This window comes from Leucoraja erinacea, chromosome 22 (assembly GCF_028641065.1).
Source record: "Leucoraja erinacea ecotype New England chromosome 22, Leri_hhj_1, whole genome shotgun sequence".
NCBI classification, from domain to species: Eukaryota; Metazoa; Chordata; class Chondrichthyes; order Rajiformes; family Rajidae; genus Leucoraja; species Leucoraja erinaceus.
In genome coordinates, this window is record NC_073398.1 from 15,324,311 (window position 1) to 15,348,532 (window position 24,222).

At 41.5% G+C, this 24,222-nt stretch overlaps 1 protein-coding gene across 3 annotated transcripts in view; it reads left to right on the forward strand.

Moving 5' to 3' along the window:
• Positions 1-24,222, forward strand: part of LOC129707735 (cAMP-dependent protein kinase type II-beta regulatory subunit-like) — a 154,960-nt gene that overhangs the window by 114,699 nt on the left and 16,039 nt on the right. For all 3 annotated transcript variants that reach the window (XM_055652982.1, XM_055652981.1, XM_055652980.1), the window contains 2 exons: positions 4,203-4,255; positions 15,113-15,196. In XM_055652982.1, coding sequence (XP_055508957.1) covers positions 4,203-4,255; positions 15,113-15,196 — 137 coding nt within the window. The remainder of the gene's footprint in view (positions 1-4,202; positions 4,256-15,112; positions 15,197-24,222) is intronic.

Below are 24,222 nucleotides of genomic sequence, written 5' to 3' on the forward strand. Positions count from 1 at the left end.
GCTCCCATGCACGTCTTCTGTCCGACAACGGCAGACAGTTCACCAGCCAGTCTTTCAAAACTTTGCATGGGACTTCCGACATATTACCAGCAGCCCTGAGTTCCCGCAGTCCAACGAACGAGCCGTCCGAAGCACAAAACAACTAATGGAGCGTTCATACCTTGCGAAATCGGACATCTACCTAGACCTGGTCAACTTAAGGAACATTGCAAGGGATCCCATACTGGGTTCCCCAGCCGAGCGACTAATGTCTCTCCAATCCCATGCTCCCCTGCCTGTGTCCCAGCAGCTTTTGCAGCCACAAGTTTGTTCTCTGCCTGCGATCCAGAAACAACTACAATTTAAATGCGATACACAGAAACTTTTTTTTGGCAAATCCAGTAAGCCACTTAAACCTCTCACCAGTGAACAGGTGGTTCGCCTCCAGCCTAACAAGGGCTATGGCCGTCTGGGTCACATCTACGGCCCTGCCAAAGAACCGCGCTCTTATCTGGTTGAAGCGGAAGGAGCCATTTACAGGCGCAACCGTCAACATATCCTTCCAGTGAAGGAACCGCATCCTGCGACTCCATATCCAAATGTCTCGCGTTTTGTATTCCCTCCCACTACCGGTCCTGCTGCTCCACTATCAGAGACCGTTTCCACCGCGGCCACCCCATGGCTTTCAGCGCCTTGCTCGCCTATCTCACCACCTCCCTGCCCCGTCGGGTCCCCAATCGCATTTCCCGTTCCCTCCTCGGTATCTTCTCTGGTGAAAGGATGCGAAGCAGATTCGTACCACAAACGTGCCGGACGGGTTAGCAGGCCACCCATTAGATACAGTGATTTTGTGTAACTATATAAACTTCCCCATATGCGTTATTAACGTTCCACTACCAAGTTCCTATGTACCGATGCTTTCTTTTTGTTTCTACAAGGAAAGATGTAGATTGGTTATTTCCTACTAGCCAATTGTAGTGCTTGTTAGTAGTTGCTCCGCCCAATATGCGCTTTATATTAGCAAGAGTTTACCTACGCCATTCAGTATGAGTAGCTGCTGGGAACTGTTATGTCCTGCAGACTGATTCTGTAAGTACATTTAATAAACATGTGTTGTATCTTGATATGCATTTGCCTTGACTCATTACAGTTAATGTTTAGAAAATGCTGACAATATGAAAAAGAACAGAGGGTTGGGGTGGGGGTTGGTGGATGAGGTGACTGTTCTCTGATGAGAATTTTACTGTAGATTTTATAAACCAAATTGCAGTTCTAATGTGAAAAAATAATATTTGATATTGAGTTTCCAATAGGTCTCAGGATTACTCATCCAATGTATTAAGCATTTTGCCATCATGTTTTATTCTGAATTGTGATCCTTGAAAGTGCGTGGGTTAAAGTTGGAACATGACCCCAGTTGTAGTCCTAACAAAATGATGATCTGGAACAGGAACCTTTAGATAAATGGTTTATATTCACCGTGTGCTTGACCAATGGAATCAGATATGAACTGGGACTCTCAATTATCCTAAAGGAGCTGGGGCGTAGGGAGGTAGTGCAGATGCTGCTTATACATCAACGATAGACACAAAATGCTGGAGGACTCAGCGGGACGGGCAGCATCTCTGGAGAGAAGGAACGGGTGACGTTTCAGGTCGAGACCCTTCTTCATACCAAATCAGGGGAGAGGGGCTAGAGATATGGAAGGGTGAGGAGTGAAAATGACAAATGTAGAATGGTACATTGTTAGCTGAGGGGAATGTGACATGGAGGTATACAATCAGTAAAATTAATCAGAAGGACAGCAAAACTAGTTGGAGAACTACGGTGGGGGAGGGACAGAGAGGGAGAGAGAGAGAGAGAAAGCAAGAGTAACTTGAAGTTGGAGAAATCAATATTCCTACTGCTGGATTGTAAGCTGTCCAAACAAAATATGAGGTACTGTTACTCCAATTTGCGTTGGGCCTCACTCCTTGACAGTGGAGTAGGCACAGGACCGAAAAGTCAGTATGAGAATGTGAGGGAGAGTTAAAGTGTTTAGCAACCGGGAGATCGTGTAGAACGGAGGTGTTCAGCGAAATGATCGCTGAGCCTGTGCTTGGTCTTGCCAATATATAGTCCACACCTGGAACAGCAGATACAATAGATGAGATTGGAGGAGGTGTAAGTGAACCTCTGCCTCGCTAGAAAGAATTGTCTGGGTCCTTGGACGGAGTTGAGGGAGGAGGTATCGGGACTGCAGGTGCTGCATCTCCTGCAGGAGTAATACAAATCCCCCTAACCTCATGCCATAATGTTTCAGGAAGTACCAAAACACACGAAAGGACAAGCGATAAATAACGCAACGAGAAGGAGATGGTCTTAAATTAGGAATCAGCAGGCGTATCCATCAGTGGAAAAACTGTCATTTTTAACTGCTAATTTTAACAGGCTGCTTCTATCTTTGAACGTTATTGCAGCCTTGTGTCAATTTGAGGACCAGATTATTATATTGGTGAAGTTAACATCCTGCTCCTGATGTGCTTTGTCACATAAGTGATTACTAACTAAGTGTGGGTTTAAGCAACAGGAAATATATTCTTGGATTCATTTTGTTAATTATGCAAAATATTTTTTTTAAACTATTGTCAGTCGCCTTTTTAACCTTTTGGAGCTCTGCAGCAACAATCTTCACTGGGTCCAGATATCTGTAGAATTTTGAAGTTGTCAACGTAAGATCTCAGTGATTGGCTGCCTGCAGGATTTGACCGTCCAACACCCCTCATCTTCTTCAGCATTGTATAAAATGGTCTGCATTTGTTTCTTTTGGATGTTTGTAGTGCCTTTAATTCAAGACTAGCTTATTTGGGAGATAAGGTATATGAATAAAAATGAATAGTAAAACATAGCCAGGATGAAAGTAATGTACTTCCTAGTGCATTAATGTCACTAACATTTTCCAAATTAACACCTTTTATATTTATCGCATTGGCTCCTCAATCTATCATTGTGCTGCACAGATTTATTTTCATCTCTGACTGCCGCTCATCCTCTGAAGAGCTTCCTGTATTGGATTTATATTTAGTACAATATCTTTCAAGACATTCTGCAGATAGGTCAGATCTTAAAAAGAACAGATTGGTAATATGCCTTTACTTTTTGTAGTGGATCAACTCTAGGCATTGAGAATATCTGATGTTAAAAGTGACCTGTTGCAAAATGAAGATTTATTTGCACTTTGTAAAGGGACTACTTCACACCCTTAAACTGACTCTTTGTTGCTTTAAGCTCATAAACTCATAAGAATTCCTCTTTTTTTTAACTAATTGCATCGGGATCACTTCCATCCTCATAATATATGGATTATTAAACATAACGTATGGTGTGAAAACCCATTATAAATATCTGAAATACTCAGCTTTTGTTCAAATTGTTTTAAGTTCTTTGAACACAGATGTTAACTGACATAAATTATGCAATAACATCTGCCTATATCTTAATTTCAGATAGTCATACTTCTATCTTTATTGATTGGTGTGCACAATGTGACTTGGACTTTTGAGTAGACTTACCAAATTTACCCTTACGATTTGTACTTGGAAAATGACTTAAAATTTCCATGCAGTTGCTGATGGTGCTGACATTCTTCCTGTCCTTGTATTTCCTGGATTTGTAGCACAAGCAACATTAGCACCCATTACATTACATCAAATAGTCTAAAAATGCACATTGGAGTTTTTTGACAATTGAACGATTTATTTTCAAAAGTGCTTTTTCATGAAGCGATTACTTGAATAACATTGGACCAAATATAGTCATAAATTATTTTAGTTGGGGGTTTGACTTTACAACATTTTTAATCCTTTGAAAGTTAAATGATGTACAGCATGATTTGTTGCAGCTCGGCACCAGAATAACCTGCAAAGAAAAATCAATATTCCTGTCAATAAAATAACGTGCAGTTCCTTTCAGACTGAATACAAGCATATTCCTTTACTTTCAAATGAGAGCTATGTAACCGATGCCCAATATTCATGCCTAAATAATAGCCATGAAAGCAAACCATCTTAGAATTTCCCATTTAACGGAAAAATAAGTTTTGTGGTTGCAAAATGGATATTGATCATATTTTAATCACTGGTAGTGAAGATGTCTTCCATATTAGAACAATATTTTTTTGGTCTATCTTAATTGGCCAGACAGTCCTTTTAAATCTTACAATAATAGTGTCTCTTTTGTTCTAGTCTGTGCAGAACCTTTCAATCCTGATGAGGACGAGGAGGATACAGAGTCATGGGTAAGAAACATTGTATAGAATATACAGTAGTGCAATAAGCTGAATGATAAATCCATGAATGCTTTGAAGAGCCAAAGAGCACCTTCTCTCACACCACCTGTCATATGATGAAAGAATGGAGCGACTGGGCTTGTATTCACTGGAATTTAGAAGGGTGAGAGGGCATCTTATAGAAACATATAAAATTATTAAGCAATTGAACAGGCTAGATGCAGGAAACATGTTCCTGATTTTGGAGGACTCCTGAACCAGGGGCCACAGTTCAAGAATAAGGGGTATGCCATTTTAGAACTGAGATGAGGAATTTTTTTTTCACTCAAGAGTTGTGAATTTGTGGAATTCTCTGTCTCAGAAGACAGTGGAGGCTGATTCACTGGATGCATTCAAAAGAAAGTTACAGTGCCCTCCATAATGTTTGGGGAAAAAGGTCCATCATTTATTTATTTGCCTCTGTTCTCCACAATTTGAGATTTGTAATAGAAAAAAAAATCACATGTGGTTAATGTGCACATTGTCAGATTTTAATGAAGGCCATTTTTATACATTTTGGTTTCACCATGTAGAAATTACAGCTGTGTTTATACATAGTCCCCCCCCGCCCCCCATTTCAGGGCACCATAATGTTTGAACAATGTCTTCAGGGGTGTTTGTAATTGCTCAGTTGTGTTTAATTGCCGCTTTAATGCAGGTTTAAGAGAGCTAGTTTTTCCTCCAGTCTTTCCATAACCTTTGGAAACTTTTATTGCTGTTTATCAACATGAGGACCAAAGTTGTGCCAATGAAAGAATCTAGGCTTACCAAAATCAACTGTTTGGAACATTATTAAGAAGAAAGAGAGCACTGGTGAGCTTTCTAATTGTAAAGTGACTGGCAGGCCAAGGAAGACCTCCACAGCTGATCACAGAAGAAATTCTCTCTATAATAAAGAAAAAAAACCCCAAACACCTGTCTGACAGATTAGAAACATTTTTCAGGAGTCAGGTGTGGATTTGTCAATGACCACTGTCCGCAGAAGACTTCATGAACAGAAATACAGAGGCTACACTGCAAGATGCAAACCATTGGTTAGCCGCAAAAATAGGATGGCCAGGTTACAGTTTGCCAAGAAATACTTAAACGAGCAACCACAGTTCTGGAAAAAGATCTTGTGGACAGATGAGACGAAGATTGACTTGTATCAGAGTGATGGCAAGAGCAAGTATTGAGGAGAGAAGGTACTGCCCAAGATCCAAAGCATACCACCTCATCTGTAAAACACAGTGGTGGGGGTGTTATGGCCTGGGCATGTATAACTTCTGAAAGAACTGGCTCGCTTATCTCCATTGATGATACAACTGCTGATGGTAGTAGCGTAATGAATTCTGAAGTGTACAGACACATCCTATCTGCTCAAGTTCAAATGGTGACCATGCGGGAAGCCACTGTGGTGCAGCGGTAGAGTTGCTGCCTTACAGCGGTTCCATTCCCGACTACTGGTGCTGTCTGTACGGAGTTTGTATGTTCTTCCCGTGACCACGTAGGTTTTCTCCGAGATCTTCAGTTTCCTCCCACACTCCAAAGATGTACAGATATGTAGGTTAATTGGCTTGGTGCGCATGTAAATTGTCCCTAGTGTGTGTAAGATAGTGTTGGTGTGCGAGGATCGCTGGTTGGTGCGGGCCCGGTGGGCCGAAGGGCCTGTTTCCGCGCTGTATCTCTAAACTAAACGCCTCAAAACTCATTTGCCGGCAGTTCATTCTACAGCAAGACAATGATCCCAGACATTCTGCTTGTAATGGCAGTTTCAGGTGTGTTTAAAAACAGCCATTTTCAATACAGCTTATTTTTTATAGCGGTTCCAATACAGCTTCTCTTATAGTAGCTCTTCCAATAAAACTTAATGCTGTACGTTCAGCTGTAGGTACTTGCACTCCCTGCGCGTTGGCTTTTAAAGTTTCCAATCTACGTTAGTCTGATAAGCGCCGTAGCGACCGTGTCCAGTTGGCGCCATCAGGTAGATCCTTTGTTCTGTTTGAATGACTCACTAGCTCCAGTTTCACGCATAGAGACAAGTTCTTACTTTATTGTAATGGCAATTTCTAACTTTTTCAATGTTCAACTTTCCGTTTCCATTGCTACACGGGAATGTGGGAGTGATCTTAGGCAGACAAAAGAACGGATTTTCCAGTCGTATGATTTCCAGTTTAATTAGTTCTTTATTGAAGTAGGTGTACAGACAACAAGATGAACATACCAGATCCTCTTAATTCTAACACAAATTGTAGCTTTTGGTTCTTACTATCTGTTCTTTCCCCTCAGGTAATAACTGTACTCTCCGCCTCCTGTGACCGATTTGATCTGGCCGCCTCCTCTCCAGCCAATATATCTATCTATTTATTATTTATTTATTTATTTATCTATTTATTTTTATTTATATATATATTTATATGTATATATATATATATATATATATATATATATATATATATATATATATATATATATATATATATATATATATATATATATATATACACACACATATATATATATATATATATATACACACACACATTATATATATATATAATACAATTATATATATATATATATAATATAGATATATATATATATCGCCCATCTGCTATATTGACAAAATAATATAATATGCCAACAGTAACTAGCCTAAGCATCCAATTGGCTCTTACACACCGGCCCATAATTGTTCTACGTATATCACAAAACAATTACCGATAAATATTAAAAGGAGCTATAAAATCATTACATATTATCAAAAACAAAAGTATGCAATATATGTTGGCATTTAATCTTCTTTGGTGCTTCTTGGAGCAGACATATCTTTGTTATCGGTCTTACCAAGATGTTGCTTTAAAGACCAGGATCATCTTCAAAGCTACTCGTAGCAGTCTGAATCTCCTTTCCTTTTTGAGTCAATTGCAAGAGTATTGTCCTTTGTCAAGTAGCCAAGCTACTGCGGTCTTCAAATTCCTCCATGATGAGAAATAGGTGATTAGAGAATTTGTTGGGTTCAATGGTTCCTTGACAATGACGTTCACTGTGATGTCTTGCTTGATTTCGGAACCATTTGCAGAGATTGCAGATTCCAAGTTAAAGTTTGGCCATTCTCTGTCTGGCTTACAGAGAAACTCTGGTGCCTTGATCCAGCTCTTACTCCTTAAAAAGCAGTCTGCTGTTAGTCTTCTAGAGGCTTCATCTGCAGGATTTTCCTTTGTGCCAACATTTCTCCATTGTGATACATTAGTAGCATCCCTAACAAAAGAGATCCTATTTGCTACAAATGTTTGGAAGCGTTTGGTTTCATTGTTGATGCATGGTTGTGCTATCAGTCGAGAAGATGGATTGATCCAGTGGTAGCTGTAATTCCTTTCGCAGCATTATGTCCACTCTGACAACTAGGACTGCAGCTGTGAGCTCCACTCTGCGAATCGTCATTTGTTTCAATGGTGCCACTCTGGCTTTTCCCATTATGAATGTAACATGCACCTCTTTGTTATCATCTTCCAGTCTTAGATATGTAACAGTACTGTAACCACTTTCGCTTGTGTCTGAAAAGTGGTGCAGCTGTGCATATCTGACTTGACCACAGTTTGCGGGCTTCATGCACCGGTCCACTTTAAATTCCGACATCTTGTTGAGATCTGCTAACCATCCTGTCCATCGCTGAGAGAAGGTTTGGGATATGTTCCTATCCCATCCGAGTCTCTCCTTACAGAGCTCTTGTATAATCAGCTTGGCTGGCAGAGTAAATGGTGCTAGAAATCATAAACGGTTGTATATAGACCCAACCACAGACAAGATGCCCCGTCTTGATGTATGGTCGTTCCTGTACCCCAATTCTGAACTTGAACACATCTGTTTCACGCACCAGTGAAATCCCAGTTCCCTTTCCATAGGCAGATTGTCTTTTTCCAAGTCCAACTCCCTGGTCTCCTTGGCTCTGTTTTCTTGTGGAATGGATGCCAATACAGCACGGCTGTTGCTGATCCACTTTAACACCATAAATCCTTCCATTTGGCAGAGGTGTCTTGCTATTCGAACCGTTTCCTGTTCTGAAGGCATGGACTTTAAACAGTCATCTGCGTAAGTTGTTCTTTACTATGTTTGTCACCTCTGCTGGGAAATGAGCTTCGTTATCTTCAGCAGTCTTCCTTAACGCAAAGTTTGCACAACTTGGTGATGACACTGCTCCAAAAAAATGTACCTTCAACAAGATCTTGATGTACATCATGCTCAGGCCACCACTGGAATCGCAAATAGTTGATATGCTTTTGTGATACCTTGAACTGATGAAACATTGCTTCGATATCAGCCAACATAGCAATTGGCTCTTGCCTGAATCTGTTGAGAACTCCAATGAGTGAGTTGGTAAGGTCTGGAGTCTGCAGCAGTTGGCAGTTAAGTGATGTTCCTTTGAAGCATGCATCACTGTCAAAGACCACCCTTAAGGTCCCTTTCCTTGAGTGATGCACCCCATGGTGTAGGATGTACCAGAGCTCTCCATCACCGATTCAGCTGGTACACTGGTACCATTTCAGCATAACCATTATCAATCATTTCTGTGAGGAAAGATGTATATTCATCATGACATTTCTTATTCTTGCCAAACCTGCGTTTCAGGTTCTGGATGTGCTGCTCTGCAATGCAACAGTTATTTGGCAAACTGAAGCTTTCTTGTTTGAAAGGTAAGTCTAGACAATAGTGCCCATCTATAATCTTTACTGAGTGATTCATGATATCCAAGAACTTTACTTCTTCTTTGGACATTGCTGGTTCTTTCACAGAAATTATTGTAGTGATTGACCTATAGCTCCTCTAGGTTTACAATGGATATTCGGTTGACAGCAGCAGCAGGGAAGCCATCTTCATCCCTGCTGTCCTTGTCTCTTCTTGGGGGACCATAGATGACCCATCCCAGTAGGGTCCTCACGGTGAATGGTCCATCTGTTGACCAGCTCCCAAGGTTCCAATATCTTTGAAGCATTTGTTCTGATGAGTATGTGGATGCAAGAGTCTATTGTAGGAATCTTGTTAGCCTTCAAGATAGGCTATTGTATCAGATCTTCCTGTCTGGGAATATTTAACTGAGAAACAGGCAAGGTCTTATGTGTGAACACATGAGATAGTTGTATAAAATCGTCTTTGTCCAGACTAGATATTTCCAAACCTGAGATATGATGACTGATCACAGGCTTCTATTGATTCAAGGTATGCAAGAGAATTTTAGTCTTTTGTCCTGTAATGTGCAGGCTTCTCATCAAGCTTTTCTGTGCAAAAGGTAATTGAACTTCCATGATCCAAAAATGTGTATGTTTGCAACACTGTCCCCCTTGTGGCTCTTTCCCTGAACTGGTATGATGGAAAAGATGCAGGTTTCATCACTGGCCCCAACATGCCCACACATCTGAGGCGAGGAAACAGCATTACTCAGTTGGCTTCTCATTTTGTTCTGTTTGATCTGGCTTCTTCTCTGTGTTCAACATGAAATATTTCAGGATGATCTCGTTTGTGCACGTCACATCATATGACTCTTGCAGTCTCTGCTCATGTGCCCTTTAAACATCCAAAGCAGACTCCCTTCTCCCTTGAAGTCTATCTTTTCTATGTGCCCCTTCTTCCTGATCTGTGGACACCATCCTAATGTGTGACCACTTTTATTACAGAACAAACGAGAACCCTGAGTATTAGTGGTAGATACATTTCTTCTTGTTTCACCTGTTGTCAGATTTACTTGCACTGTTGTTTCTTCTGGTATTACAGATGTTGCAAAACTGCTTCTCTTTGTCCTGATCTTTCTCCTGCTTTAGCAAAAGTAGAGCTTTTCACAGTTGCAATTGGTCTAGCATCCTGAATGTATCCAAAAAGTGGATCTGACAGTATCTTTACTTGCCTCTCCTTGAAGTCTCCCAGGTCAGAAACTTTAGCTCTACGTCCATGCTTTTACTGTATCCAACATGCCCTATCCCTCCACTTGTCTCTGAGCTTGTAAGGCGGTTTTAGAAGGATAGTCTTCATAATGGAAGCAACATTGATTATTTCCTCCATATTGGTGAGATGCTCCATAGCATTACAACAACTTCTAAGAAACATCGAGGATGCATACAATGCCTTCACAGCCTCTTGCTTGATCACTGACCAAGCAAAGGCCTTGACCATGTATGCATTGGCAATCTTATGTTCATCACCACAATATTCTTGACGCAAATCTTTTGCCTTATTATAGACTTGGGCTGGAGGCAAATGTTGGCAACTGTGAACTAAGTCTTTTAGATACCCTCTTGTGCATTGCTCCAGAAAATACAAGCAATTACTCTTATCATTAGTTTTTCTTTCCACTCCTTTCTCAAATGCCATTATGAAAACTTCATACTGCAAAGGATCACCATCATAAACAGGAATGTCTCTGGGTAGTAAAGTACAGTAGAGATTTTGTTGAACCAGAGGAGCAGTAATCTCATTTTGCTTCTCCATTAAGTTCCAGATATCTGGTTGGTTTCCATCATTCAGTGCAGGGGGGATAGTAGTAACATGCCCCAGCTCATATAAACTCTAACAGGTGCTCTGAGAGCTGTTTGTTTTGGTCTAACAAACTGTTGTACATGATCAGGCAAATATTCATCTGCCTGTAGATTTAATTGAGCTGATGTTTCCCTTTGAGCAGTTCCTTTTCTCACATAAGAGCTCACCCCGTGAGATACTCTAGAGCTACTTCTTGAACCCTTGGCCTGAAATATATTGATCCTTGCATCAGTTTCTGCCAGCTCCGTCTCTAAGTTCAACTGCTCCATCTCTCTTTTCAATTGTCCCTCATACCAAAGTCTCTCTTATCAATTGCTCCTTTTGTCTTTTCAATTGCTCCTCTTGTGCCTCAAGCTTGTGCTTTTTACTGATGGCGGCAGCCCGTTCCAAGAGAACAGCCCTATCTGCCTGAGCTTTAATACTAGCAGAGACCCTTGAAGATGCACACGATGAAGAACTAAATTTGTGGCTTGATCTTTGTTTTGAGACATTTGAAACGCTGTCTTCAGGCCCAATTTCTGATTCTACAACACTCTATTGTAAGGCACCTTCAAGCATGGCGTGCGTTGTTTGTTGTCCAACTTCAGATAACCACATCTCTACATCTTGTATAAAACCAATAAAACATTCCATTCTTTCTTGAAACCACTGATTTTTGCCTTTCAAGCTCCTTTTCATGCATTGATATTTCCAGCAATGACTCGTGGTATTCTCTGACTTCATTGCGGAGCTCGGTTAATTGAACCAGGTTAGATTGTACTTCATTCACATTTTCATCTGATTTCATGAGCTACATAGAAAATAGGTGTAGGAGGAGGCCATTCGGCCCTTCGAGCCAGCACCGCCATTTATTGTGATCATGGCTGATCGTCCCCTATCAATAACCCGTGCCCGCCTTCTCCCCATATCCCTTGACTCCACTAGCCCCTAGAGCTCTATGTAACTCTCTCTTAAATCCAACCAGTGATTTGGCCTCCACTGCCCTCTGTGGCTGGGAATTCCATAAATTCACAACTCTCTGGGTGAAAAAGATTTTTCTCACCTCAGTCTTAAATGACCTCCGGTGGCCCCTGGTTCTGGACTCTCCCAACATTGGGAACATTTTTTCCTGCATCTAGCTTGTCCAGTCCTTTTATAATTTTATATGTTTCTATAAGATAACCCCTCATCCTTCTAAGCCTAGTCTTTTCAATCTTTCCTCATATGACAGTCCCGCCATCCCAGGAATCAATCTCGTGAACCTACGCTGCACTGCCTCAATCACAAGATGTCCTTCCTCAAATTAGGAGACCAAAACTGTACACAATACTCCAGATGTGGTCTCGCCAGAGCCCTATACAACTGCAGAAGAAACCAGAGCCCTATGCAACTTCAGAAGCTCCTTCAGCTTTTCAATTAACTTGTCAGCTTGTTTACTTATCGTGTTTCTTGACTTCTGACGCCTTTCCATGAACAGATTCGGGCCTTTGTTAGTGGGTTTAATGATTCTTCCTTCTTTTCCAGAATCCTGTTCCATATCTCCCTCTTGTGGCTGAGCTTTAGACATACTGGCACAATTAAGACGTGTTGACGTAAAGCCGTATGCTTGTAGGCTGAAATTCAAAACAACTGACCGGAAATCGAAACAACAGATATCGTTGTGATTCTTAAGGTCACTTCTCAAATGTCCATAGTCACAGCCATTTCCAATACAGCTTATTTTTACAGGCGTTCCAATACAGCTTCTCTTATAGTAGCTGTTCCAATAAAGCTTAATGCTGTACGTTCAGCTGTAGGTACTTGCACTCCCTACGCGATGGCTTTGAAAGTTTCCAATCTCCGTTAGTTTAATAGGAGCCAGTAGCGACCTTGTCCAGTTGATAGCGTCAGGCAGATCCTTTGTTCCGTTTGAATGACTCACTAGCTCCAGTTTCACTCATAGAGACAAGTTCTTACTTTATTGTAATGGCAATTTCTAACTTTTTCTATGTCCAACTTTCCGTTGCCATTGCTACACGGGAATGTGGGAGTGATCTTACGCAGGCAAAAGAACGGATTTTCCAGTCGTATGATTTCCAGTTTAATTGGTTCTTTATTGAAGTAGTTGTACAGACAATAAGATGAACATACCAGATCCTCTTAATTCTTATACAAATTGTAGCTTTCCGTTCTTACTATCTGTTCTTTCCCCTTTGGTAAAAACTGGGTACTCTCCGCCTCCTGTGACCCATCTGATCTGGCCACTCCCTCTCCAACTATGATATATATAAAACGCCCATCTACATATCAAATGCCCTCCCCCAAGCGTTCAAAATAATACTGCTAGAAATATCTAGACAAAATAATATAATATGCCAACAGTAACAAGCCTATGCGTGGATGGCTCCTACACTGCTAAAGCAACAAAGGAGTTTTTCAAAGCTAAAAAATGGTCAATTCTTGAGTGGCCAAGTCAATCACACAATCTGAACCCAATTGAGCATGCCTTTTATATGCCGAAGAGTAAACTGAAAAGGACTACCCCCAAAACAAGCATAAGCTAAAGATGGCTGCAATACAAGCCTGGCAGAGCATCACCAGAGAATACATCCAGCAACTGGTGATATCCATGAATTGCAGACTTCAGTCATTGCATGCAAAGGTTATCAACAAAATACTAAACATGACTACTTGCATTTACATGACATTGCTGTGTCCCAAACATTATGCTGCCCTGAAATGGGGGGGGGGGGGGACTGGGGGGACTGGGACTATGTATAAATACTGTTGTAATTTCTACATGGTGAAACCAAAATGTATAAAAATGGCCTTTATTAAAATATGATAATGTGCACTTGAACCACGTATGATTTTTTTTTTTCCTATGACTTATCTCAAATTGTGGAGTACAGAGGCAAATAAATAAATGATGGGTCTTAGTCCCAAACATTGTGGAGGGCACTGCAGATAGAGCTCTCAGGGCTAGTTGAATCGAGGGGGGGGGGGGGGGTGGTGGGGGGGGGGGGGGGGGGAAGTAAGAGCAGTACTATGGAGCACAGAGGAGACATGAGTGAGGGATCCACCTACGAAGTGGTGGGGACCACCTTTACTAATGGAAGAGGGGATCTCAGATATCCAAGAATCGAAAGTGTCATTGTTGGAACAGATGTGGCGGAGATGGAGAAAAGGATAGCACCTTCGCAAGAGGCAGGGTGGGAGGTCGTGTAATCCAGATAACCAGCATTCTTTCCAGGTGAGATAGATGCTCATGTGCACACCCTCAGCACACTACCTAATTTGGTGGCCCCACTGTGGCCACATTCCAACTGGAGGAACAGAACCTCTTTATTTGGGGATGATCAGCCATGATCACATTGAATGGCGGTGCTGGTTCGAAGGGGCAAATGGCCTACTCCTGCTCCTATTGTCTATTGTCTATTGTCTATTCCACGAGTAGTTTGCAACCTAATGGTATGAACAATGAAGCCACGAACTTTAGGTAAATATCATAAAAATAATCCACAAACCCCCCCCCCCACCTCCCCCTTCTCTATGCCCCGCCTGGATACACACCCATTTCTCCCTTTCCCCTTCCCTCCATCGCCTTCCACCTCTATTCCTTCCTTTGGGTTCACAGTGTCCCCCTCTTCTATCCTTGCTCCTTATCTTGCTCTTTTTGTCTTTTTATCTCTGGCCAGTGGCCAATCAGCTGCCAATCAAAACCCTTCTCTCCTATATCCACCTATCACTTGCCATACTTTGTTCCATCTCCACCTCGCTTCCAGCTTGCTCCTCATACAATTGACAATCGGGCTGAAGAAGGGTCCCAACCCAAAACAGCGCCTCTCCACGTTCTCCATAGATGTTGCCTGACCCACTGAATTATTCCAGCACTTGGTGTTTTTTTTTTATGCAACCAGTTAGATTGCATTCCAAAGTTTGACAGTGTATTTGGTGACATACTAAATCTCCACAAACATCTCAGGAGGTTGAAGTTCCGGTGAGCATTTTGTGATTATATCAATGTGCTGGGTCCAGGACTGATTATCCGATATGTGTATGGCCAGGAACCTGTAGCGATTAACTCTCCCCACTGCTGTCCTGCCGATGAAGACAGGTGCATGGTCCCATGGCTTTCCCTCGCTGAAGTCAACAATCAACTCCTTGGTTTTGCTACCATTGAGAGCAAGATTGTTGTTCTAGCACCACTAAATCAAATTATCAATCTCGCTCCTGTACTCTGACTCATCATTACCTTTTATTCTGGGGGGTTTTTTTTTAGTCAGGCTCTGAGATAAATGACCATGGTGATTAGAATGAATCTTATAAACTTACATTTGGCATTTTCAATTTTTTTTATAGGTTATTCATCCAAAAACTGATGAGCAAAGAAGGAGGTTGCAAGATGCATGTAAAGACATTCTCCTCTTTAAGAATTTGGACCAGGTATGAAGTCATGGTAATTGCTTCACACTGTGACAGAAATGAACAAATATTAGTAAATAAATGTGAAGATGCTACAAGGTACCAGTTATTTGGAATATACTATCTTGGTATAATAATACCATTCTCCTTGTATTGCCATATATTATATTGAGTAGGTGCTTAACTTTCTTCATTTTTGGCACATCCCAATACCTAAGTTTAATTTAGAGATATGGCATGGAAATGAGCACTTTGGCCCACCGAGTCCGTGCCGACCAGCGATCCCACCACACCTACACTATCCTACACACGCTAAGGACAATATTTTTTACAATTATACCGAATAACAATTAACCTACAAACCTGTATTATTTTGGAGTGTGGGAGGAAACTGGAGATCATGGAGAAAACCCACACAGGTCACGGGGAGAACGTACAAACTACTTAGACGCAATCACCCGTAGTCAAGATAAAACCTGGGTCTCTGGTTCTGTAAGGCAGCAACTCTATCGCTGCACCACTGTGTTGCCCCTGTGGACAATAGACAATGGGTGCAGGAGTAGGCCATTCGGCCTTTCTAGTCGGCACCGCCGTTCAATGTGATCATGGCTGATCATCCCCAATCAGTATCCCGTTCCTGCCTTCTCCCCATATCCCCATGACTGCTATTTTTAAGAGCCCTATCTAGCTCTCTCTTGAAAGCATCCTGAGAGCCTACCTCCACCACCCTCTGAGGCAGAGAATTCCACAGACTCGCCACTCTCTGTGAGAAAAAGTGTTTCCTCGTCTCTGTTCTAAATGGCTTACTTCTTATTCTTAAACTGTGGCAAGGACAAAAGAGTTAAATAAACTTTGGCTTAGCTTTAACTTTAAATAAAGCTTAACAAACAATACGAGCTGGGGCATTTGTGATTAAAGAAAATGGAAAATCAGATGCAGAATTGTTTGCAGGTAGCCTACTGTTCATTTGTATATCAAGCGCATTAATTTGAATTTCATCTTCTAATTCCCCGCACCTCAAACATTCATCTAGTTGGCCTCTCAATTGTTCATCTCTGGGAACTGTTTTTGCATGTACTAACTTAAGTCTTTGCCCCTAATATTTACAATCAAGCATTGTGGACAATTTAATAGATACATTTAAAAAAAATCTTATTTTTAGTCTTCATGATGCTTTCTTTTTAATGTAAACAGCAGGTACAGCACTGCTATTCAATATACATTTATGGAATTTTAATTTGGATCAGAAGTAACCCCAGTGAGTTTTGTTCTGCAGTAAGTCAGCGGGTCAGGCAGCATTTCTGGAGGACATGGATAGGGATGTCCATGGAATATTTGTTCTTATTGGAGCTGAAAATTGAGCCACCCAGGTTTTCAACTTTTCTCCCTTAAGTTTCTCCCTCCTTGATAAGGCTGAATTATGTTAAAAATATAAGAAAAGCTTACAACTTATATTTAGTCTCAAATCTGGCTTTTCTCCAGTAGATTAATACAGAAAGGCAGGTCCAGGCTTGCCTCAGGTTGCTGTGTATTGAGATAATGAATGACTAACATTTGTCTACCATACGACGAGAGAAGAAGCTAGGTTGATCTCACTAAGGGGTAATGACAAATGGCTGATGTCTTTGATATGTAAAATGCCTTGCACCAAATGTTCGATGTCTGTGAGGGGGGAAGTGACGAGAGAGGAAACTAGATTGATCTAAGGGGTATTAACAAATGGCCAATGTCTTTAATATGTAAGATATCGTGTACCATATGACAAAATGCCTTTGATGTGATGCATTCTGTAGAAACCTTTATTTCCTGTACCGCTGACCATGACTAATGTTTGTGGAATGTGCTAAGGTGACAAAAAAACACTATATAATACGATGTAATTCTGTTGTTCGAGGAAGTGGATGAGGACAGTGAAGTGTCTGTATTGCTCACTTGACTAGAGTTCTCCCTCCCTTCCATCGGCCAATAATAAGTAAAGTTTTGAACTGGTCGACCAAACGTTTGTGAGTTGTCTGTGTATTAAGAAACGAACCTGTTTAGTTGTTATAAAAGTAACTTTTCCACCCTTCCATGATGTCATTAAAGATCATGCCATCTGTAAGGCCCCACTCCTGTGCCCCTGATCAACTCGTGCTACATTTCCTTTTCTTACACCCTTGCTACTTGACATTGCAAATTTTCATTCTGATTCTCCTTTCAAAACCTTGTGTGTGTTATCTTATAAATCAACGCTTGTCTATCCACCAATTATTTTTCTCTTGTTCAAGTTCTGCTCCTACCACAACATAACAAAGGTCCAATTGTAAGTGACATCTTCATGACTGTGGTTTTCATTGATTTTCAATCTCTCTGGGACACTGCCACTGTTTTTCCCATTGTCGTTCTTCTCCAATGGATTTTCCATGCCTGTCTCGGCGTACTCTGTCTTCAATCCCTTTTCCTTCTCTCTTACTCCATTTTAGTTCCTCCTCTTTTACTACATTCTAGTTTCCATGCTGCTCCTTGGCAACCTTGTCCAGAGATGTGGAATCAGTTTCCAAGTGAGTCTCAGTTCTATCTCTGCACCTTGTGTTCTGAACTCGCTGTACTTTTGTATTCAGAAAGCATATCTGTGGTTTGATCCTAAATACGTTTATTTAACTCCTTCTCCTTCCTTTCCATGACATTATAATTTTGTCCAGAATTGTAGTTCACTACACAGCCCCTCCCCACCTCAACTCTGTTCTCATTACTCACTCCACCATTAATTGTGCCCCCACTCCCCATCTTTCACTGGGATTTGCTTTCTCATCCCATTGATTTTGATCTCATTGGTTTAAAATCCCTTTTGTAAAATCCATATTTTTGCCTAACATCATATTCAAATGATGTCTTTGTTTAAATCTGTCAGCGCACGCTGTGATAATTTTTCTAATTAAGGCAGTAACTGAAATATGTATTTCAGAATTGATTATAACTGTACCAATGTACAAATGTAACAATATTTAATATGACTTGGTGTCTTTGAGATTTTTGTAAAAGGAGTTCATTGGGTTTAGTTTTGTGTCAAGGTATATTAGTGGGTAAAATTAGAAATAATCTGTTTTGTTCTGCACAGCACAGCCTGGAAGATTTATGGAGCATGGTTTAAAGTGAGATTATAAGATTTCCAGCATGAATGTCATCAACTATGAACTACAAACCTACTGACTCACATAGCTATATAGACTAGACTTCTTCACACCCTCCTTCCTGTAAAGACTCTATCCTCTATTCCCAATTCCTCCGTCTACATCACATCTGCGCCCACTATCAGGTTTTCCATACTAGATCATCGATGTACTCATTCTTTAGGAAACGGGGATTCCCCTTTTCCATTATAGATGAGGCTCTCACTAGGGTCGCCTCCATATCCTGCAGATCCGCCCTTGCTCCCCCTCTCGCACAGTCATGGGTGGACAAGGGATGGAGAAAGGGACTGAGCACACAACGTTATGGAGCATCAGTGTTGAGAGTCAAGTTGGAGGAAATGTTCTGACCAATTCTAACAGAATTTTCTGCCAGTCAAGAAGTCCATGAGCTTCTGTAGTTGGAGCACACAAGTCTGGAAGTTTAAAGATAAGCTTATTTGACATTTATAGCATTGTTGTGCTAAGCTGGGGTCAATGAATAGCATTATCAAAGTGATCCAGTACTGTGGTGCAATGGAGATGATGTCACCTGTATGCAAGTTGTAATGGGTCCAGATTGTCCGGAAACCTGGTGCAGATGTGGGCTGTTACTCATCTTACAAAGCCTATGGTCGATGTTAGGTACTGGGCGGAAGTCATTCAGACATTTTTCTTGTGGACTGGAATGATGGAGGTATCTTTGAAGCAGATGGTGCCAGTAGACTTTTAAAGTGAGTGATTGAAAATGGTTGTAAATTGATTGTTTAAAATGGACGTAAATGGCATAGATCAGATACAATATGATCTTCCTGTTGCAAAATCTTATCTTTCAAGATTGCAGCCCAGATTTTTACTACTGGAGACAATACTCGCTATCTCATTGAAAAATACATCTGTGTATAGCCGTTTGAACAGAACAGTCATGAAATGTTGCTGAATGCATTCAGCCTCAGGAGAATCAAATTCCCAATCACCATAGTCCACCATTTGAGTGCTTATCTATATGTACTAAGATGAGCCATGGGCGGCGTGACTCATGTCGCAGCGGCCTCTGCAGTCCGTCTGTCTTTTTATTATTTTTTGTCTCGTTTGAATGTAGTTTTTATTATTTTTTTTTGTGTATGTGTGTGGGAAAGTGTGCGGGGGGGACTTTTAAAATCTATCCCCTGCACGGAGAACCCGATCTTTTCTCTGTCGGGTCTCCGTTGTCGATGGGGCCTAGCACCGTGGAGCGGCCTCCAGCAGGAACGACCTGGGGCTCCAGTCGCGGAGCTGCGGACCTACTCAACATCATGGAGCTGGCCGGGTTCGGAGCGGGTGGAGCTGTGGTGGCGCTCGGCTGCGACCTGACCCTGGAGATTCGGAGGCTTACCGCAGGCCTGGTGGACAGTGACACCGGCAGCCCGCGGGTCCCTGCTGGGAGACCGCTTTTCGGGGCTTCTGCAACGGCGACTTCACCCGCCCGAGTTGCGGGGTTGAAGAGTACCTGGAGCGGGGCCTTACTTCATCGCCCGGCGCGGCTTGGAATGGCTGTGGGACTTTGCTAGTGCACGCCGGGGGCTCCAACAACAAGACCCGGAGCGTGGCCTTGCATCACCCGGCGCGGCGTAAATGGCCGCGGGACAATTACCATCACCCGCCGGGGGCTTTGACTCTGACATCGGGAGGGGAATGGGGAGTGCAGGGGAGAGATAAGTTTTTGCCTTCCATCACAGCGAGGAGGAGATGCGCTGTGATGGATGTTTGTGTAAATTGTGTTGTGTCTTGGTTCTTTCTTGTGTGTATGACTGCAGAAACAACATTTTGTTTGAACCTCAATGGGGTTCAAATGACAAATAAATTGTATTGTATTGTATTGAGCAGGAAGCCCGAATGGCCAGAATGGCAGGGAAATCTTTTCATGTTTTTGTCAAGCTGCTCAACATTAAATAACAAGTTGCTATAATTTATACTCTGTTCTCCTTCCTGCACTGGTTTCAGCTAACAATAGTCCTGAATGAATCACTGCTAGCTCGGAGAAAATGAGGTGTTTTGTTACTTATTTGCTTCCTTTTTGACGAAGCCTTCTTGCTGTGTCATATGGTTCGTCAGCCTTAGCAATATTCCACTTCTGGGAATAATAATTCATATAATCATTGGGGAGAGATTTAAAATATCTGAATGTTCATGTGACAAAATAATCCGATTTCTCCATCAATGTTAAAAGATGGTAACATGGAAAGTAGCATCTCAAAATAGTAGTATGTTGTACCAGTTCAAGTCAAGTCAAGTTTATTTGTCACATACACATACGAGATGTGCAGTGAAATGAAAGTGGCAATGCTCGCGGACTTTTGTGCAAAAGACAAACAACAAAACAACCAAACAAATTATAAACACAATCATAACACACATATTCAGTTAGAACAATTATTATTCACTGCGAGGAGAGAAATTATTGTGATCATGAGTGATCAAGCTAACGGATTGTTTGATTTATATTTGTTTGACTTGTATTTGATTCCCCAATTGTTGGCATATCCTGAAGATAACTGGTAAGCAATGGTAATTGTGATATCATAGAAACATAGAAAATAGGTACAGGAGTAGGCCATTCGGCCCTTTGTGCTAGCACCGCCATTCAATATGATCATGGCTGATACCGCATTCCTGCTTTTTCCCCATATCCCTTGATTCCGTTAGCCCGAAAAGCTATATCTAACACTCTCTTGAAAATATCCAGCGAATTAACCTCCACTGCCTTCTGTGGCAGAGAATTCCACAGAATCACAACTCTCCGGGTGAAAACGTTTTTCCTCATCTCAGTCCTAAATGACCTACTTCTCATTCTTAAACTGTGACCCCCTAGTTCTGGACTCAGCCAACATTGGGAATATTTTTCCTGCATCTAGCCTGTCCAATCCCTTAAGAATTGTATATGTTTCTATAAGATCTCCTCTCATCCTTCTAAATTCCAGCGAATACAAGCCCAGTCGACCCATTCTTTCATAATATGTCAGTCCTGCCATCCCAGAGATTAACCTGGTGAACCTACGCTGCACTCCCTCAATAGCAATAATGTCCTTCCTCAAAGTAGGAGACCGAAATTGCACTCAATACTCCAGGAGCGGTCTCACAAGGGCTCTGTACAACTGCAGTAGGACCTCCTTGCTCCTAAACTCAATTCCTCTAGCAATAAAGGCCAACATGCCATTGGCTTTCTTCACTGCCTGCTGTACCTGCATGCTTACTTATGTACATGACTGGTGTACAAGCACACCTAGGTCTCGTTGCAACTCCCCTTCTCCTAATCTGACACCATTCAGATAATAATCTGCCTTCCTGTTCTTGCCAACAAAGTGGATAATCTCACATTTATCCACATTATACTGCATCTGCCATGCTTCTGCTCACTCACCCAACATATCCAAGCCACCTTGCAGCCTCAGCATTCTCCTCACAGCTCACACTGCCACCCAGCTTGAGTCATCCGTAAACTTGGAGATGTTACATTTAATGCCCGCATCTAAATCGTTAATATATATATTGTAAATAATTGGGGGTCCCAGCACTGAGTCTTGCGGTACCCCACGTCACTGCCTGCCATTCTGTAAAGGACCTGTTAATTCCTACTCTTTGCTCCCTGTATGTCAACCAGTTTTTTATCCATGTCAATACCCTACCACCAATCCATGTGTTCAGATTTTTCACACTAATCTCTTGTGTGGGACCTTGTCAAAGGCTTTTGAAAGTCTAGATACACCACATCCACTGGCTCTCCCTTATCCATTCTACTTGTTACATCCTCAAAAAACTCCAACAGATTAGTCAAGCATGATTTCCCCTTCATAAATCCATCTTCCCCACCACCGATGAAGGCTAACTGGTCTATGATTCTCCGTTTTCTCTCTCCCTCCTATCTTAAAATGTGGGGTTACATTAGCTATACTCCAGTCCACAGGAACTGATCCAGAGTTGAGAGAACATTGGAAAATGATCACCAATGCATCCATGATTTCTAGGGCCACCTCCTTGAGTACTCTGGGATGCAGATCATTAGACCCTGGGGATTTATCTGCTTTTAGTCCCAACAGTTTATCAAAGGCATCAAAGGTATTTTATTGGTCACGTTCACATACACCGAGGTGCAATGAAGTGAAATGCTTTTTGCCATTTTGCAGCACACAAAGAAAGAATACAGACATAACACCAATGAGAGTCTTAAACACAAAGAACATCCCCCCCACAATGGCTCCCACCATGAGGGAAGGCACAAAGTCCAGTCCCCAACCCCAGTTCACCCATAGTCGGGCCTATTGAGGCCTCCACAGTTGCCTCTACGGAGGCCCGATGTTCCTGGCCGTTCTCGCCGGGTGGTGGTGCTCCGGCATCGGGGGAGTCCTCACAGCGGCCTGGGAACCCTGGAACGGCCTCCTCCGTATTGGAGGCCGCAGCTTCCGAAGCCGACAAGGCCGCACCTTGTTATCAAACACCATTTCCTGAATAATGTGGATTCCCTTCAGTTCCTCCGTCCCACTAGATCCTCGATCCCCTATTATTTCTGGGAGATTGTTTGTGTCTTAGTGAAAACAGAACTAAAGTACTCGTTTAACTGTTCTGCCATTTCCTTGTTTCCCCATTATAAATTCACCTGACTCTACTGTAAGGGACCTACATTTGTCATCACTAATCTTTTCCTCGTCACATATCTAAAGATGCTTTTACAGTCAGTTTTTATATTCTCCGTAAGCTTTCTTTCATGCTCTATTTTCTCCCTCTTAATTAACCCCTTTGTCCCCCTCTGTTGAATTCTAAATTTCTTCCAGATTATTGCTTCCTCTGGCATATTTATATGCCTCTTCCTTCGCTCATTTTACACCCTGCATTGGTATCCCCTTACCTATTAGTTTAAACGTGACCTTTCCTACACTCTACAAGTTGTCACGTGGCTGTGTTTTACAGTTGGCTTTGAGACGTCGCTTGGTATGTTATGTGGAGGTGTATGCAAAGTTTTCTTAGTTTATTATTTTATTAATAAGTTATCAAGCCAATTTAGTTTATTAATTTTTACCATTAAATTGCATGGATGGAAGATAGTATTGGAATCTGCAACTAATGCTATCTTTCAGTGGGTGGTTACATTGATATTCCTGTTAAATTCCTGTGCCTCAGATGTTGGATAGCAACACCAGTTGCTGGTTTCTGATTAATTTGTATACTTTAATTGAATCAAAGTAAAAATTGCTTTGTTGTATGATAGACACTATTGCTGGATTAGGTAACTTTGATAAATGTTTTGGATAAAATAATGCCCAGAGATCCAAACAGTGTGAACTTCCTGGAACGTGGTGGAAATAAAGATCTATAGCTGCTGGTTAACGCACAAAAGGACATAGTGTTAAAGTTCCTCAGCAGGTCAAACAGGTTCCTCTTGCAGGTTCTTGAGTATCCTGTAATGTTGCCTGGGCTTCATTAATGGAAAATATTGACTTTTGGTTAAAATTTAATTTTTAATAATTGTTTCCATGTCATTGTCACTTTCCCGAATAGAAACCAATAATTTAGGTTAGTCTGATAGTTGGTTGACCTTGATTACAGCACAGGCTCCACAGTTATGTATTCACTTATTTATAAGGGCAGGGCAAGGAAAACTCCAAAAAATGGATGGATGAAATTGAAAATGCAGTGGAATTCTCTGGAGCCTTCATTTGTGTACATCTGTTTAGGTGTCTCTTTGACTGAGTGCGCAGATGTTAGTTAGAACTCATGGCGTGAATCTAATGTCCATTCTATAAACAATCCAAGTAGTCCTTTGAAATGGTATTAAATAAATACAGCAGTGTCTTTGGTGCCTCTTAGATATGAACCACTGTTTCAAATAGACTACTGGCAGAATGTTAATGATTTAAAGATATTACT